This window comes from Lissotriton helveticus, chromosome 8 (assembly GCF_964261635.1).
Source record: "Lissotriton helveticus chromosome 8, aLisHel1.1, whole genome shotgun sequence".
In the NCBI taxonomy this organism is placed as follows: domain Eukaryota; kingdom Metazoa; phylum Chordata; class Amphibia; order Caudata; family Salamandridae; genus Lissotriton; species Lissotriton helveticus.
This window is the reverse complement of record NC_136069.1, coordinates 1,221,578,442-1,221,592,445: the sequence shown is the minus strand read 5'-3', so window position 1 is coordinate 1,221,592,445 and position 14,004 is coordinate 1,221,578,442. Positions and strand designations below refer to the sequence as shown.

The following is a 14,004-nucleotide window of genomic DNA, read 5'->3' as shown; positions in this document are numbered from 1 at the left end:
TGACATACAATAGCACAATGTGTTATAAGAAACGTCCACAACACTACAGGCTTGCAATTCAATGATATGCTAAATCCCTATCAAAATTAACATGGTCAAATCAACATGAAATTGGTATGGCTGAGGCACACACTGGTGCCAGTTGTGTACCTGTGAGATGGGTGTAGGGGCTGCTAAGGTGAATCTTCATGCAGTTACACCTGCAAAATGATTTGGCTGAAGGGCAACAGGATAATCCAGTGCAGGTGGGAAGATTCAAAGCTTCTCACCTCATCTGCAATGTGTGATCTAAACCAAATGTTGTCTTCTGCTTGCCTCCCTTCTACCATATTCAAATGTATAGGTGAGTGTATGAATTATGAGGTTTGGATGTCTGCTGCACAAGACACCATCTGTTGTCATGTAAGTAGTACCATGTTGTTGGAAATGGAGCATGGGAACAGAGAACACTCAAAGGATGGACATTAGTAATCTGTCTTCGCTCATTCAAAAATGAGCTGTGTGAGCTCATGGGTAGGGAAGCACAAATGGGCAACATCAGGCCCCTGACAACTGCACATCTCACACATGAACTCCTTTCTGACTTGTCAACAGACAACATTACACCCATGAAAAAAGTCAGTCGCAATGGTAAGGGTGAAATCAGTAACCTTCTCATACAAGTTCGTCAGTTGATGTGTCATCTTATTGATGTCAGTGCTGCATGGCTGTAAGCTAGCAAATGCTGCTTGTGAGCAGGTGCCCACATGTTAAGTCAATGAGCTACACATGCTGCACATCGTCCTTGATTATCCACAAATGGCTAATGAGAATGTAATTTGATCTCATAGCTACAATCTGTTGTACTAAAATATGGACATGTATTTCTCATCACAGGTGCTGACAGGATGAGACCACTGCAGCGGACACCATCCCGGGGGTTGCATGACATCCTGGCTGCAGCTGTGAAACCGTTGCGCACCTGTCCCACAGGTAAATCGGGCATGAGGAGTGTCAACAGCTTAGATTTCAAAGCCAGATCTTGGCCGCGCCCCCTCGAAGCCACGCCCCCCGCCCAGCTGAGATTCAAAAGTGAGCAAAGCAAGGTCTACGGTGGGAGAGCTCACCTGACGCTGTTTCTGGGCTGCCCTCTACCCCTCACGGCAGAGGGATACCGCCAATACCGCTACTTCTCGCCGCACCCGCTTCGCGGGTGCCGCAGCGCGGTCAGAGGCGAGGGGCTTGACGCGCTGTTTGGTGCTGCTGTTATCCAGGACTTGGGTGGAGTGGAGGAACTTTTGGCGAGTTTGTGAAGGGCGGTGAGAGGCAGGGACTCGTTAGACCAGGAGTCCCTGCACAGCCACGGAGATCTTGGCTGCGCCCCCTCGAAGCCACGCCCCCCGCCCAGCTGAGATTCAAAAGTAAACAAAGCAAGGTCTACGGTGGGAGAGCTCACCTGACGCTGTTTCTGGGCTGCCCTCTATCCCTCACGGCAGAGGGATACCGCCGATACCACTGCTTCTCGCCGCACCCGCTTCGCGGGAACCGCGGCGCGGTCAGAGGCGAGGGGCTTGACGCGCTGTTTGGTGTTGCTGTTGTCCGGGACTTGGGTGGAGTGGAGGAACTTTTGGCGAGTTTGTGAAGGGTGGTGAGAGGCAGGGACTTGTTAGACCAGGAGTCCCTGCACAGCCACGGAGATCTTGGCCGCGCCCCCTCGAAGCCACGCCCCCCGCCCAGCTGAGATTCAAAAGTGAGCAAAGCAAGGTCTACGGTGGGAGAGCTCACCTGACGCTGTTTCTGGGCTGCCCTCTATCCCTCACGGCAGAGGGATACCGCCAATACCGCTACTTCTCGCCGCACCCGCTTCGCGGCTGCCGCAGCGCGGTCAGAGGCGAGGGGCTTGACGCGCTGTTGGGTGTTGCTGTTATCCAGGACTTGGGTGAAGTGGAGGAACTTTTGGCGAGTTTGTGAAGGGCGGTGAGAGGCAGGGACTCGTTAGACCAGGAGTCCCTGCACAGCCACGGAGATCTTGGCCGCGCCCCCTCGAAGCCACGCCCCCCGCCCAGCTGAGATTCAAAAGTGAGCAAAGCAAGGTCTACGGTGGGAGAGCTCACCTGACGCTGTTTCTGGGCTGCCCTCTATCCCTCACGGCAGAGGGATACAGCCAATACCGCTACTTTTCGCCGCACCCGCTTCGCGGGTGACGCAGCGCGGTCAGAGGCGAGGGGCTTGACGCGCTGTTGGGTGTTGCTGTTATCCAGGACTTGGGTGGAGTGGAGGAACTTTTGGCGAGTTTGTGAAGGGCGGTGAGAGGCAGGGACTCGTTAGACCAGGAGTCCCTGCACAGCCACGGAGATCTTGGCCGCGCCCCCTCGAAGCCACGCCCCCCGCCCAGCTGAGATTCAAAAGTGAGCAAAGCAAGGTCTACGGTGGGAGAGCTCACCTGACGCTGTTTCTGGCCTGCCCTCTATCCCTCACGGCAGAGGGATACCGCCAATACCGCTACTTCTCGCCGCACCCGCTTCGCGGGTGCCGCAGCGCAGTCAGAGGCGAGGGGCTTGACGCGCTGTTGGGTGTTGCTGTTATCCAGGACTTGGGTGGAGTGGAGGCACTTTTGGCGAGTTTGTGAAGGGCGGTGAGAGGCAGGGACTTGTTAGACCAGGAGTCCCTGCACAGCCACGGAGATCTTGGCCGCGCCCCCTCGAAGTCACGCCCCCCGCCCAGCTGAGATTCAAAAGTGAGCAAAGCAAGGTCTACGGTGGGGGAGCTCACCTGACGCTGTTTCTGGGCTGCCCTCTATCCCTCACGGCAGAGGGATACCGCCAATACCGCTACTTCGCGCCGCACCCGCTTCGCGGGTGCCACAGCGCGGTCAGAGGCGAGGGGCTTGACGCGCTGTTTGGTGTTGCTGTTATCCAGGACTTGGGTGGCGTGGAGGAACTTTTGGCGAGTTTGTGAAGGGCGGTGAGAGGCAGGGACTCGTTAGACCAGGAGTCCCTGCACAGCCACAGAGATCTTGGCCGCGCCCCCTCGAAGCCACGCCCCCTGCCCGCAACGCTACCTATTTAATATCACGTTCGGCGCGTAGCGGAACGCGAGCGGAACGCCGAGCGAAGCCCGGGCAAAGGGCGGGCAGTCTGTGGCAGTCAGGGGCTGTCTAGGGCTGGGCTGGGCCACACCTCTAACACCAGTAACTCACTACAGTGTGGGTGGACCTACTAACAGCAGTGAGAGTACCTGCTCTTCCTTTATAGCTTGAGCTAATGCCTACCCGCTCAGGGAAGAGCTTGAGGGGAGGGGGTGAAGTGTGTCCAAGTGGTGTTATAGGCACCATGGATACATTTATTACACGGGTAGCAGCCGTTATTGAGAAGGAGATAGTTATGAGGGAGCGGCGACTTTCGCAGGAGCTCCATCAGTCTAAGAGATCATCCTTGGGCTCCATAGCTCTGGCTGAGTCACCCATAAGCAATCTTGCCCCCCCCCGTTAACCTCTCCTCACATGTCTGACGAACCGCGGCTTGCTTCACTGAGGGCTAGCATCGACAGATTGGAGAGCCTGGCTGCATCATCTATTCCCCCTCCTGAGGTTGACGGTATTGAGGCGCTCCCTCCTATTGTTTACCCTGCTGCTATAACCGGCCCTGTGTCTACCCCTCTTACAGCGGTTAATTCTAAGTCTCTGGGCAAACCGCTGCCGGTCCCTAAGATCCCGGCACTCACAAAAAGGAAAAGGAAAAGGATTGCTAGCCCGTGTAAAGGTAGTTCCTTGAAACTGTTCAAGAAAGCACGGAAGCAGGGTTCCAAGGGCTTAGGTTCCAAATGTACAACAAATTCTTCTTCTTTTACTAAGGGGATGGGTTCCACCTCAGAAAATGTAAGTGCACCTCCCTTTCCTGCCCACCAGCCTTTGACTTCCTGTGCCCCGGCTACCATTGTACAAATCGAGGAGCTGTTGAAAACACTGCTGTCTCCGATTGTCGATAGAGTAACAGGGTTGGGAGACAGGCTAGACAGGTTTGAACAATCAACTCTAGATAGCTTTTTCTCGCTGAAAGCACTCATCAAACTGCACTCTAGGTTAAGGGTGGAGGGGCAGGAAGGGTCCTCTGAAAGTAGTAAATCTATGGTGTCACAGCAGGCTTTGCCTGTTGCATCCCCAGTGGCTATTGTGGCAACTGCTCAGCCAACCGACATTGCACCCGTAGTGCAGCTGGAGGTTCCCTCGGGGAGCGCTGGTCGAAAAGCGCAAGCTCTTCCTAGTATCCCAAAGCCCCCTAAAGCGCCGGGTGCGAAGCCGGGTCGGGCTGAGCTGCCAGTGGGGAGTGGCCCTGTTAAAACATAGGGAATCCCAAAGGGGACGGGCAAAGGCAAAGCTACTTCTCAGGCCTGTCCAGCCAAAACTTTGTCTATTAACCCTGCTCCTACATACCCGCAAACACAACCATCAAACGTTGCCCATAAAGTCGAAGCTGCCAAAGCTGCGCCAAAATCTCCTCCAGTGAACTTGCCCCCAGACTGCCACCCGTATGTTGCTGTCCTTATAAATGTACCCACACTGAAGGGTGGTCAAAATGAATCCCCTCAAGCTTTGCTAAACAAAACAATGCACTGGCTTGAGTCCAACAGACCCCTTTCGAGGGGTCTTGACGGCCACATTATAGGTGCCAGAAGGGTGGACTGGGTGGGTTACGGATACAAGCAAGCGGAAGGAGACTGCGTGGTGGTCAATTTTAGGGATAGAAGAGTAGCACAAACTATCTGTGACTACAAACCTAATCCTGGGGGGCAGGGAATCGGCATAGTGGACTTAACGTTTTTCTATCCAAGAATAGTCTCAACCCCGACCGGCCGAGATTTTGGCACAGGACTGAGTAATAGCTCTCACTGTTTTGGTTTTGAATTCCCTGCTAAACCTCTATTCTATCCCCAGGCAGTCTGGTCATCGCCTGGGTGGAGTCCACCGGGATATTGAAACGAAATTAATTTTGGGGAGGCCCCCGGAGCCGGCAAATCTGTTGGTGACTCTGATCCGAGAGGGCTGACTAGGGATCATGTCATACCCTCCCCCAGCATAGTAATCCCCACTCCCATGCAAGAGAGCAATCAGGTTCCAGAGGGGCAAGGCGGGGTCAGCAGTCTTGCGATCCAGGACCCTTTGGCGGGTGGAAGTGACCTCGACTCAGGCGGTGTTCCAGCTGTGACGGATCCAGTTCTCAGGATTTTCAGCTGGAACATTGCGGGAATCGACAGGAAGTTGGAGTTGCCTGACTGGAACGCCCTTGTGGAGGGATATTCCATCTGCATTTTCCAGGAGACATGGGCTATGGAGCCCTGCCATAAGGTGGGTTATTCGTCCCATTTTGTTCCAGCTGTTACGTCCTTGGCAGGGAGGGGGTGCCCTTCGGGTGGCCTCCTCATTTGGGTTGCCGTCTCCCTGGATTGCAGGGTGGTGGAACACCCCACAAACTCTCCTGATAACCTCAACATTACATTGAGGGATTCTCGGGGCTGCCTGCTCTTAGACATTTTTAATGTCTATGCTAGAGGTATTAGGGGAGGTGTACAATCGCCCACCATTGCACTTTTGGAAGATCTCCTAAGGCAACGGCCGAGAAAATCTTGCATTATGATGGCGGGCGATCTAAATTGCACGTTCGAGCCCCTAGGCCTTGACGACATGTTAGGCATAGAAGAGGAGGACGCGAGGAAGGGGATTCCGGCCCTGGCTCTGCCCCCCATTAAAAAGTGGTCGCAAGTGGCGTTGCAGATCAACGCACTTAATTTGGAATTCGATCTGAGGGCGGTAAATGGGAGGTCCAAATCTGATCTGAAGGGCGCACATACATACAATAGGCCCAACCATACGTCGAGAATAGATTATATTCTTCTCGACGTATGTTTATGGAGCACCCTGAGCGACATGGAGATTATCCAGAGTATTGAGAGTGATGACAATCTCCTCTCTCTTGTCTTGTCTCCGGAGTGGCTAAGGGGTGAGTTAGGGTCTCAACAATCACTGTCGGCACCCAACCCCCAGACGATCAGTGTATCTAACTGTGGGAGGCGGTTAAAATGGCCTAAAATCGCCCTGTCCAGTGAGAAATTAATTGCCATAGGGGCCCTGCTGGCTGCAGCCCAGAGCAATTTGGGCTCATTGCATAGTGCACCTAAGGAGGCCACACAGCTCTTCTGTGGCCTAATTGGGGCACTGAGCAAGCTCTTCATCTCGCCTAGCAGTGCCTCGGGTATGACTAACAGGAATAAATCCTGGACTAGAGAGGGATGGTATACGACCAAATGCAGGACCTTGAAAAAGGCCTTGATAGGGGCTGTTAAATCTAAATCCCCATTAGCAGTTAGAGCAGCAAGGAAGGACTATTCTCTCACCATAAAGGCAGCAAAAAGGGAGTGGGAGGAGAAGTTTTGGGAAGATCTTTTGGCTGCAAGCAAGGGAAAGGATGCAAGGGGCTTCTGGAGTTTGATCAGAAATAGGAATAGGCCAGATGTTTCGCTGATTACATGTAACATCCCTGCCCAGCTCTGGTACAATCACTTCGAGGCCCTGTATTCTCAACCTGAAGGGGACCTTAGTGAGTCCTTTTCCTGGGAGAATGACATAATGGTTAGTGGCATTGATGTCTTTACTGAGAGGGAGGTGGAGGCTGTAATCAAGTCTCTGGTCCCTTTAAAAGCTGCGGGGCCGGATGGGATACCCGGCGATTTGCTTCGTGCCAATCCCAAGGAATGGGGTCAATTGATCGCTACATTATTAAATGCAATCATGAAGGGCGCACTAGTACCTGATTCCTGGAAGGGGGCGGAGGTTGTCCCGATATTCAAAAAGGGGTGTCGGGATAACCCCGTTAGCTACAGGCCCATTAGCCTCATTGACTCTTCCCAAAAGGTGGCAGGGAAGGTGATTTTGGGGAGGGTCCTTCAATGGGCTGATGATCACGAAATACTGTCTAACTTCCAGGCGGGATTCCGTCCAGGTACGGGGACGATTGAACAGGCCTTTAGGCTGATGCTCATGTACTGGAAGGTGGAGGTGCTGGGCAAGGGCAGTCTTTATTTGGCCTTTATTGACCTGAAGACTGCCTTTGACCTAGTACCTAGGGAGGAGCTGTGGAGGGTTTTGCAGGGCCTGGGGCTGCCCTCATACATCCTGTCGCTTCCGATTAAATTTCATTCAGACAATTATGCACAGGTGCGGTGGGGCAAGAATGGGGAGAAAACCAACAGGATTCCAGTGTGCAGGGGTGTCCGCCAGGGATGTGTGCTGGCTCCCACACTATTCTCATTGTATGTGAATGGTGTGGTTGAGCACCTGCTTAAGGAACCAGCAGATGCTCCATCCCTGGCGGGCACTCGGATCCCCACCCTGCTCTTTGCTGACGATACCCTGCTCATTGCAAAGACACCTCAGGGTCTCCAAAAGCTCCTCACCCACTTTCAGGAGTTCTGTTCCCTTAGGGGCCTGACAATTAACGTAGATAAGACCAAATTCCTGACTATGAATCCTCCCAGAAAGCTAGGGCCCCCTCCGGTTCGAAATACTGTTCCCCTGGAGAGGGTCCGTGAGTTTGACTATTTGGGGATTCGCCTCAGCAATTCTATGAGCTGGACCCCTCATATCCAAAAGATGTTGCTTAGCCACAAAAGGGTGACTGGTGCCCTACTTAGGGAACACCGCTCATCCCCCAAACATTGTATCTCCCCGGCTATAGATATATACAAAGCCAGAGGGGTCGCTGCCGCACTGTATGGGGCGGAGTTGTGGGGCACCACAAATTTGGAGGTATTAGCCAAGTCAGAAAGCAAATTCTTGAAAGAACTCTTGGTTCTCCCATTGAGCACTCCGACAGTTCCAGTGCTTCTCGACTTGGGCTGCAAACCAATCGCGGACCAGGCGCGGTTACGGCCTCTGCTTTTGTGGGCCCGCTTGTGGAGAGTCCCGGAACTAGCCTCTTATGCAGCAGGTCTGTCTGAGGTAATTGCAATGGAGGGATGGCATCGAATTAAATGGCTAAGGGACGTTAAGAGCCTACTGGTGGAGCTGGGCTTAGAAGATTCCTGGGTTACTCGTTCCGCTCCTCCAAAAGCCACCCTGAAGAAGCTATATTGGGACTGGATAGCCTCTAAACTCATTCGCAATCCTCGCCACTGCAACTCGACCGCAGCATTCCTGAGAATTAAAGACGTGGTTGCATTTGAGCCTTACCTGGATCTAATCTCCATCCCACTGGACAGGGCTCTCTATTTTAAACTCAGAGTGGGCACCCTACCTTTGGGCAACTTGGTGTCCAGGTGGAGATCTTCATCTTCCCAGTCCTCACCCTTCTGTGCTATGTGCTCGACACGGGTGGAGACGGTGGCACATTTTTTCTTCGAATGTCCGGACTATCGTGCTCCAAGGAGGCGCTGGCTAAAACCATTGTGCATGCTCCTAGGTACACAACAGCATCTGGTGGCCCTCCGCATTTTATTGACTGATACATCCCCCTCCATTGTTTGTGGTGTTTCAAAGTTTTTAAAATGGGCATGGGTGATTCGTGCCAAAAGGCTTGCCATTTCAATTTAATCCTCTTTTTAACTATTTATTGTATTATACTTGATCATTTTAAAACTCACAATTGTATGTTACTATAGGCCTTGAGAATGTATTTTTGTATGTATTGCTTTTAAGATATTTACGTATCGAAATAAAGCTTTTACAACAACAACAACTTCTCTTTCAATAAACCTCTTGAGCGTGAAGCTCATCCTTAGAGGTGAAAGAATAACTGGGCACAATCATTCTTTAAACATCCCCAATAAAGATGGCATTTAAATAAAAACATCTGCTCCTCACAGGAGCACCATCTGGTGCATTAAAAGTGGACATGACAATGCCCTAATGAGTCTTAACTTTTGATAAAGAAAGAGCTTGCATTGCCTATACAATCCTTGTATAGCACAAACAGCATATAAACAGAGAATGAGGAATTACGACTCTGTAGTCCTTCGCCTACCATGGAGGCATCATAATGCAGCATCAGCCTGAACCCAAAGAGATGGGCACCATGAAATGGCATCTCGACCAAAGTCGACTATACAGTCTCCAAAAAACCTGAAGCTGCCACCCAAGCACGACACTGTAGTGCCACTGCAGATGCCAAGGGTCGTACTACAGAATCTGTAGTGCCCATTTCACATCTAACTGAAAGCTTAGCTGCCTGGTGATCATCTCTTATCAAGCCACCAATCTCAGAACGGAGGTTTTCCGAAAGAGAATTCAATATATTCTGCAACGAATCCCACAAAGCATAGGAAGAATTGCCCCAGCATGCAAGAAATGTTGGTGGATCTCAGGGTAGGCCTGCCAGAAGCAAAGATGTGTTTGTCACATGCATCTTGACTCCTAGAATTGTTATTTACTGGAGTCTTAGGCGCAGAATCCACATCATGTGACGATGTTGCACCCTGAACCACCAGGCTACGAGCAAAAGGATATCTATGAAGGCAAACTGAGTACCCAGGTGCAGGCCTATGTCTGCAAGCGGTATCTCAATCCACTGAGACCCCTGACTCAGGCTTGGCCCAAGTTTCTAATAAAACATCAAACAGGGCCTCACTGTACAGAAAAACAGGCTCTTCCCCCGTCTCTTCTTGGTAAGACTTCGGCACCATAGGTAGCGCCGTGTCCAAAACTGTAGCTACTCTCCTCAGCATATATGCGAAGGAGGAACTTGCCTCAGTAGCAAGATTAGGGGGTGAAAGTAAGCCCAAAGCTTGTGAAGATTCTAGCCCTCTAGTCTCTCCAAGAGCAGATATCCATCTCTTCTCCATCTGAGATGTAAAAATATCAGAACTGGACTGAAAAAGCCCTGTCCCAACAGACACAAAGTGACTCCCAGAAGTCTCCTCTGAGAAGAAACCAACAACAGCACATCCCCCTCAGTCTGTACTGTCAACTCTTCATTCAATGCTGTGCGGCACTGAGAAGGTGATGCCTCGACGTCAGTAGGAAAAGGAGAGATCTTTTTGATTGGCGCCGCCGATGTCGGAGTCAGTTGATCAATCACAGGAGGTGTAAGTGGGAATCCCGAAGGACTGTATATCTGCGGCGAAGCAGAACTGGATGACCCCTATCTGCGCAGACTCAATTACTCTAATGGCATAACCGTCACTGAGATTGAACCCTACGGCAGCACCCCACTCACTTCCTCGTGCCCAAAGGCTCTCCAAAAGGAGATGGTGTCCCAAAGATGAGGTGCAGAGTTATAATACTCCCTCATCTGGTCCATTGACTCCCTTGCTGCCAAAAGACAGAAAGATGGGGTGCAGAGTAGAGTAAGCTCTCCTTAACCTTTGAGTAGGAGGAGCCTTTGGAGACAGAGACACCAAGTGGTGAAACTGGGGGATACTGAGACTTCAACCGCTTCCTACTTTTTGATGTCTCTGGAGAACGACGTCCTCTGGACCGGCTCGGACTTCTAGACCAACACAGTGAATGGACTTCCTTCCGGGATGACAAAGACCCAGGCCGGGAAGTCCGCAAAGAGCGCGACACATACACCTCTGGCAACGCCATACAGTGTTCTTTAAGCGCATTTGGCTTCAGCTTTTGTCAGGAGTCGCAATCCTTGGTGTCATGGTGTTTTCCCAAACACCACATACAAACTGTTTGTTGGTCTGTAACATATATTTGCCACCTACAGGACTCACAAGCCTTAAAGTGTGAAGACATGGGGAAAAAATGGCTTACTATTCCCAATGATAAAAAACTGTCAAACTAGGCCAAAAAGAAAAATCTGATGTTCAAGTGCCAGAGGGGACTTATATGACTCCAATGATGTCATGACCGGAGTCGATGTCATCACGGAGTTGTACGGCGCCTTCCCCCGGCACGCAAGGTACTAGGGAGAATTAAAAGCTAAGTATTCTTCGTCTAAATGTCTCTATCAGATAATATATCTATACCACTACACTACTGATTCTCTTGTCAAAAAGAGCTGATAAACTGACACCTACAGTGCATGATGGGACACTGAAGGTGAAAAGGCCCTTACAGGCGCAGTGTCCTATTTAGATTGTTTTAATGTTGCAGCCTATACAGGCTACATTGCTACACTCCCTATCTTACTTCAAAAACAAGCAACAAGCGATTGTGAAGGATGTTTTTAAAAGATGACTTGTCTTTAGCTTAAGTGATATTTAAGGTTGTGAACACTTTCACCTTCTAAATTTTAAAGTAATTTAATAAAGATTGGCAATATAGTCTGTTTTTAAGATTGGAGAAATGTAACTTGTCTGTCACATATGCTTCCTGGCCTTTCCAAAGTAAGAAGAAGTGGATGTGACTTTGAAAGTACTGCTCCTGGGTCCCCTCATGTGGGGGGGGACTATTCAGGGCTTATGATTAGCAATGGAGATCCCCTGAGAGAGAATAAGAGTTAGTGACTGACTAATAGTGAGTGACGAAGGGAGTGAAAGTTGAGTTGAGCGAGTGACTAAGCCTCTGTCGGTAACAAAGATACAAGATTATATTGATAAACACTGCTCATGGAATTTACAACTTGGGGTGTCGTTCTTATTCAAAGGAACCCAATGTTGTTCAAATTTTACAAACTTTAGCATATAATGAATTTCATGCATTCCATAAGCTGAGCTTTCGAAATATCCACATGAGAGACTTGCCTCTTCCGCTGTTGACTTCTCAAGGCTTTGATCAATTGCTTTTTGTGCTTCCAGCCCCTAAAAAAGGCAGATAATGAAACGGATGAACATGGGCAAAACAGTCAAACCAAAGTTCGTACGCTTCGAAGCAATGGACAAAAAGAATATATTGCAACTGTTGTGTAGTGGGTTTTCAAATGTGTCCATTACTTTATTTCATGTACTATTATAATGCTTCTTAAAGGTGTGCTCAAGATACACATGTGTTCTTATGTAAGGATCCATGCAAGTCAGACCCAAATCATGATATTTAGCAAGAAAGAAAATAAATCAATTGTACTCCTTGTTCTCCATCATGGAACCCTTGATTGAAGACATAAATATTCGATTAGGTAAAAAATATATTAAAAGAAATGAATATTTTATTTTAAAATGCTGATCAATGCAGCAGCCTATCCAAAGCAATCATAAAAAGAAAATCTGATGAAATTCGGAAGCTAGGATCAGATAGGTAGCAGGTCTGTGGTGGCGAACTATGACACTGCTCTTGCAAGGACAGTAACAAGTTCAATATCCAGTGGAATTCCATAATACATCTGGGAAAAAAATAATTAGTTCTCTACACCACCATCTATGCGTGAAACACTGTCTAACAGCTGAGAGGGCTTCAATTTCACTAACCTCTATGGGCTGAGGTGATTGCTATTAGACAATGAGTCTACCAAGAAAGATGCTGTAAAGAAGCACTGCAAATAAGAAAACAAGTTACTTACCTGTAACTCTGGTTCTCCAGTATTGGAAACTTTCATAGATTCCCATGCTTGTATCACTCCCCGTCGTCAGAATGGGAGTCCCCAGAATACATGAAATAACAATAGAAACCATCACTAAAACAGAACCTAGGCCAATTCCTGTTTTGCATCCTATCCACCTCTTTTTGTAAAAGAGACCAAAAAAAACTGAACAACCAATCAGATTGGCCTCACCCCCTAGAAACCTCCTGAGAGAAGCTCAGAACCTCAGATTTTCGTAGCCGTTGTGTAACCAAACCACTGAAGATGGAAGAGGCTGAGCTGTCCCAGGGAAGGTGGGTGGGTCGCATGGGAATCTATGAACGTAACCAAAGTTACAGGAAGTAACTTAATTTCTTACTCCAGTATTGGAACTTTCATAGATTTCCATGCTTGTATCAGAGTGGCCAGCAGTTATCCGAGCATTTTTGGAACCATGAGTAATATCAAACTAGGAACCAAGTCATAGTAAAAGTATGTCAAAAAGACATTTTCAATGGTCAATAACATACCTAGAAGCTTCAGAAAACAAACACATGAGGTTCAAAAATGTGCAAGAGCTGATAAAACAGTGGCATGGAAGGAGGGATGAAAGGGAAAGCTCACCACTACTGAAAGAGGTTCCTCAGGACTGCTTGGCCAACCGCTGTGTCACTCGGCGTAGCTGCATCCAGGCAGTAATGTCTTGTAAACGTATGTATACTGCTCCAGGTTGCTACACAGCAGATCTCCCGGATAGGAACACCAGCAAAGAGGGCTGTAGAAGAAGATATCGTCCTCGTGGATTGAGCACGGACTCGACCTTCCAGGTGCTTGCCCACTGCCTTGTGACAATATTGGATAGCATTGGTAATCCAACGTGCGATCCTCTGTTTGGAAAGGGGAAAACCCTTACGAGGGTCGCTGAAAGACACAAACATTTGAGAAGACTTTCTGAAGTCTTTAGTTCTTTGAAGGTAGAACTTTAAGCACCTCTGAAAGTTCAGAGAGTAAAGTGCTCTCTCTGCCGGAGTAGCCGGTTGAGGGAAAAAAGTCTTAAGAATTACCGGCTCATTCAAATGAAAGTCCGAAGGAACGTTAGGTATGAATTTCAGGTTAGTTCGTAGGATCACCGTTCCCTTTTTGAACTGGAGAAATTGTTCCTGAATGGTGAGAGCCTGCAAATGCCTGCAGATGCCAAAGAGGAGAAGGAGGCTTGACTGGAGGAAAAACTCTGTAAAATCCCTTCAGAAATGATCCTTGCCGATCAGACTGAAGGGCCTGCAGACATGCGTATGAAGCGAGAAATCGCCGCCAGGTGCCAACTAGATGAAAGAGTGAGCCAGTCCCGCTTTTGTTAATGATAGAATGTATGGAAGAACTTCATGTAGCTTCAACTTAAAAGGATGGAGGCCGTTGTGCTGGCACTAAGCATGGGCGGATTTTGCGAATTGGCAATCCGCGAACTTGCGTATTTACGGATTCGCAATCCGCAAAATCCGCGAACTCTCGCGAATTTTTTTTTTTTTGTGTTCGCAAGGGTTTCTGCCAGTTCGCGAGGGTTGTGTACCAGTTCGCAATTGCGAACTTACTT

At 49.3% G+C, this 14,004-nt stretch overlaps 1 protein-coding gene across 14 annotated transcripts in view; it reads right to left on the bottom strand.

Moving 5' to 3' along the window:
- Nucleotides 1–14,004, bottom strand: part of LOC144773261 (uncharacterized) — a 7,170,044-nt gene that overhangs the window by 3,921,390 nt on the left and 3,234,650 nt on the right. For 9 of the 14 annotated variants that reach the window (XM_078658159.1, XM_078658161.1, XM_078658167.1 and 6 more), the window contains one exon: nt 11,662–11,718. The exons of the other annotated variants lie outside the window; for them this stretch is intronic. In XM_078658159.1, the coding sequence (XP_078514285.1) occupies nt 11,662–11,718 (57 nt within the window). The remainder of the gene's footprint in view (nt 1–11,661; nt 11,719–14,004) is intronic. 14 annotated transcript variants of the gene reach the window in all.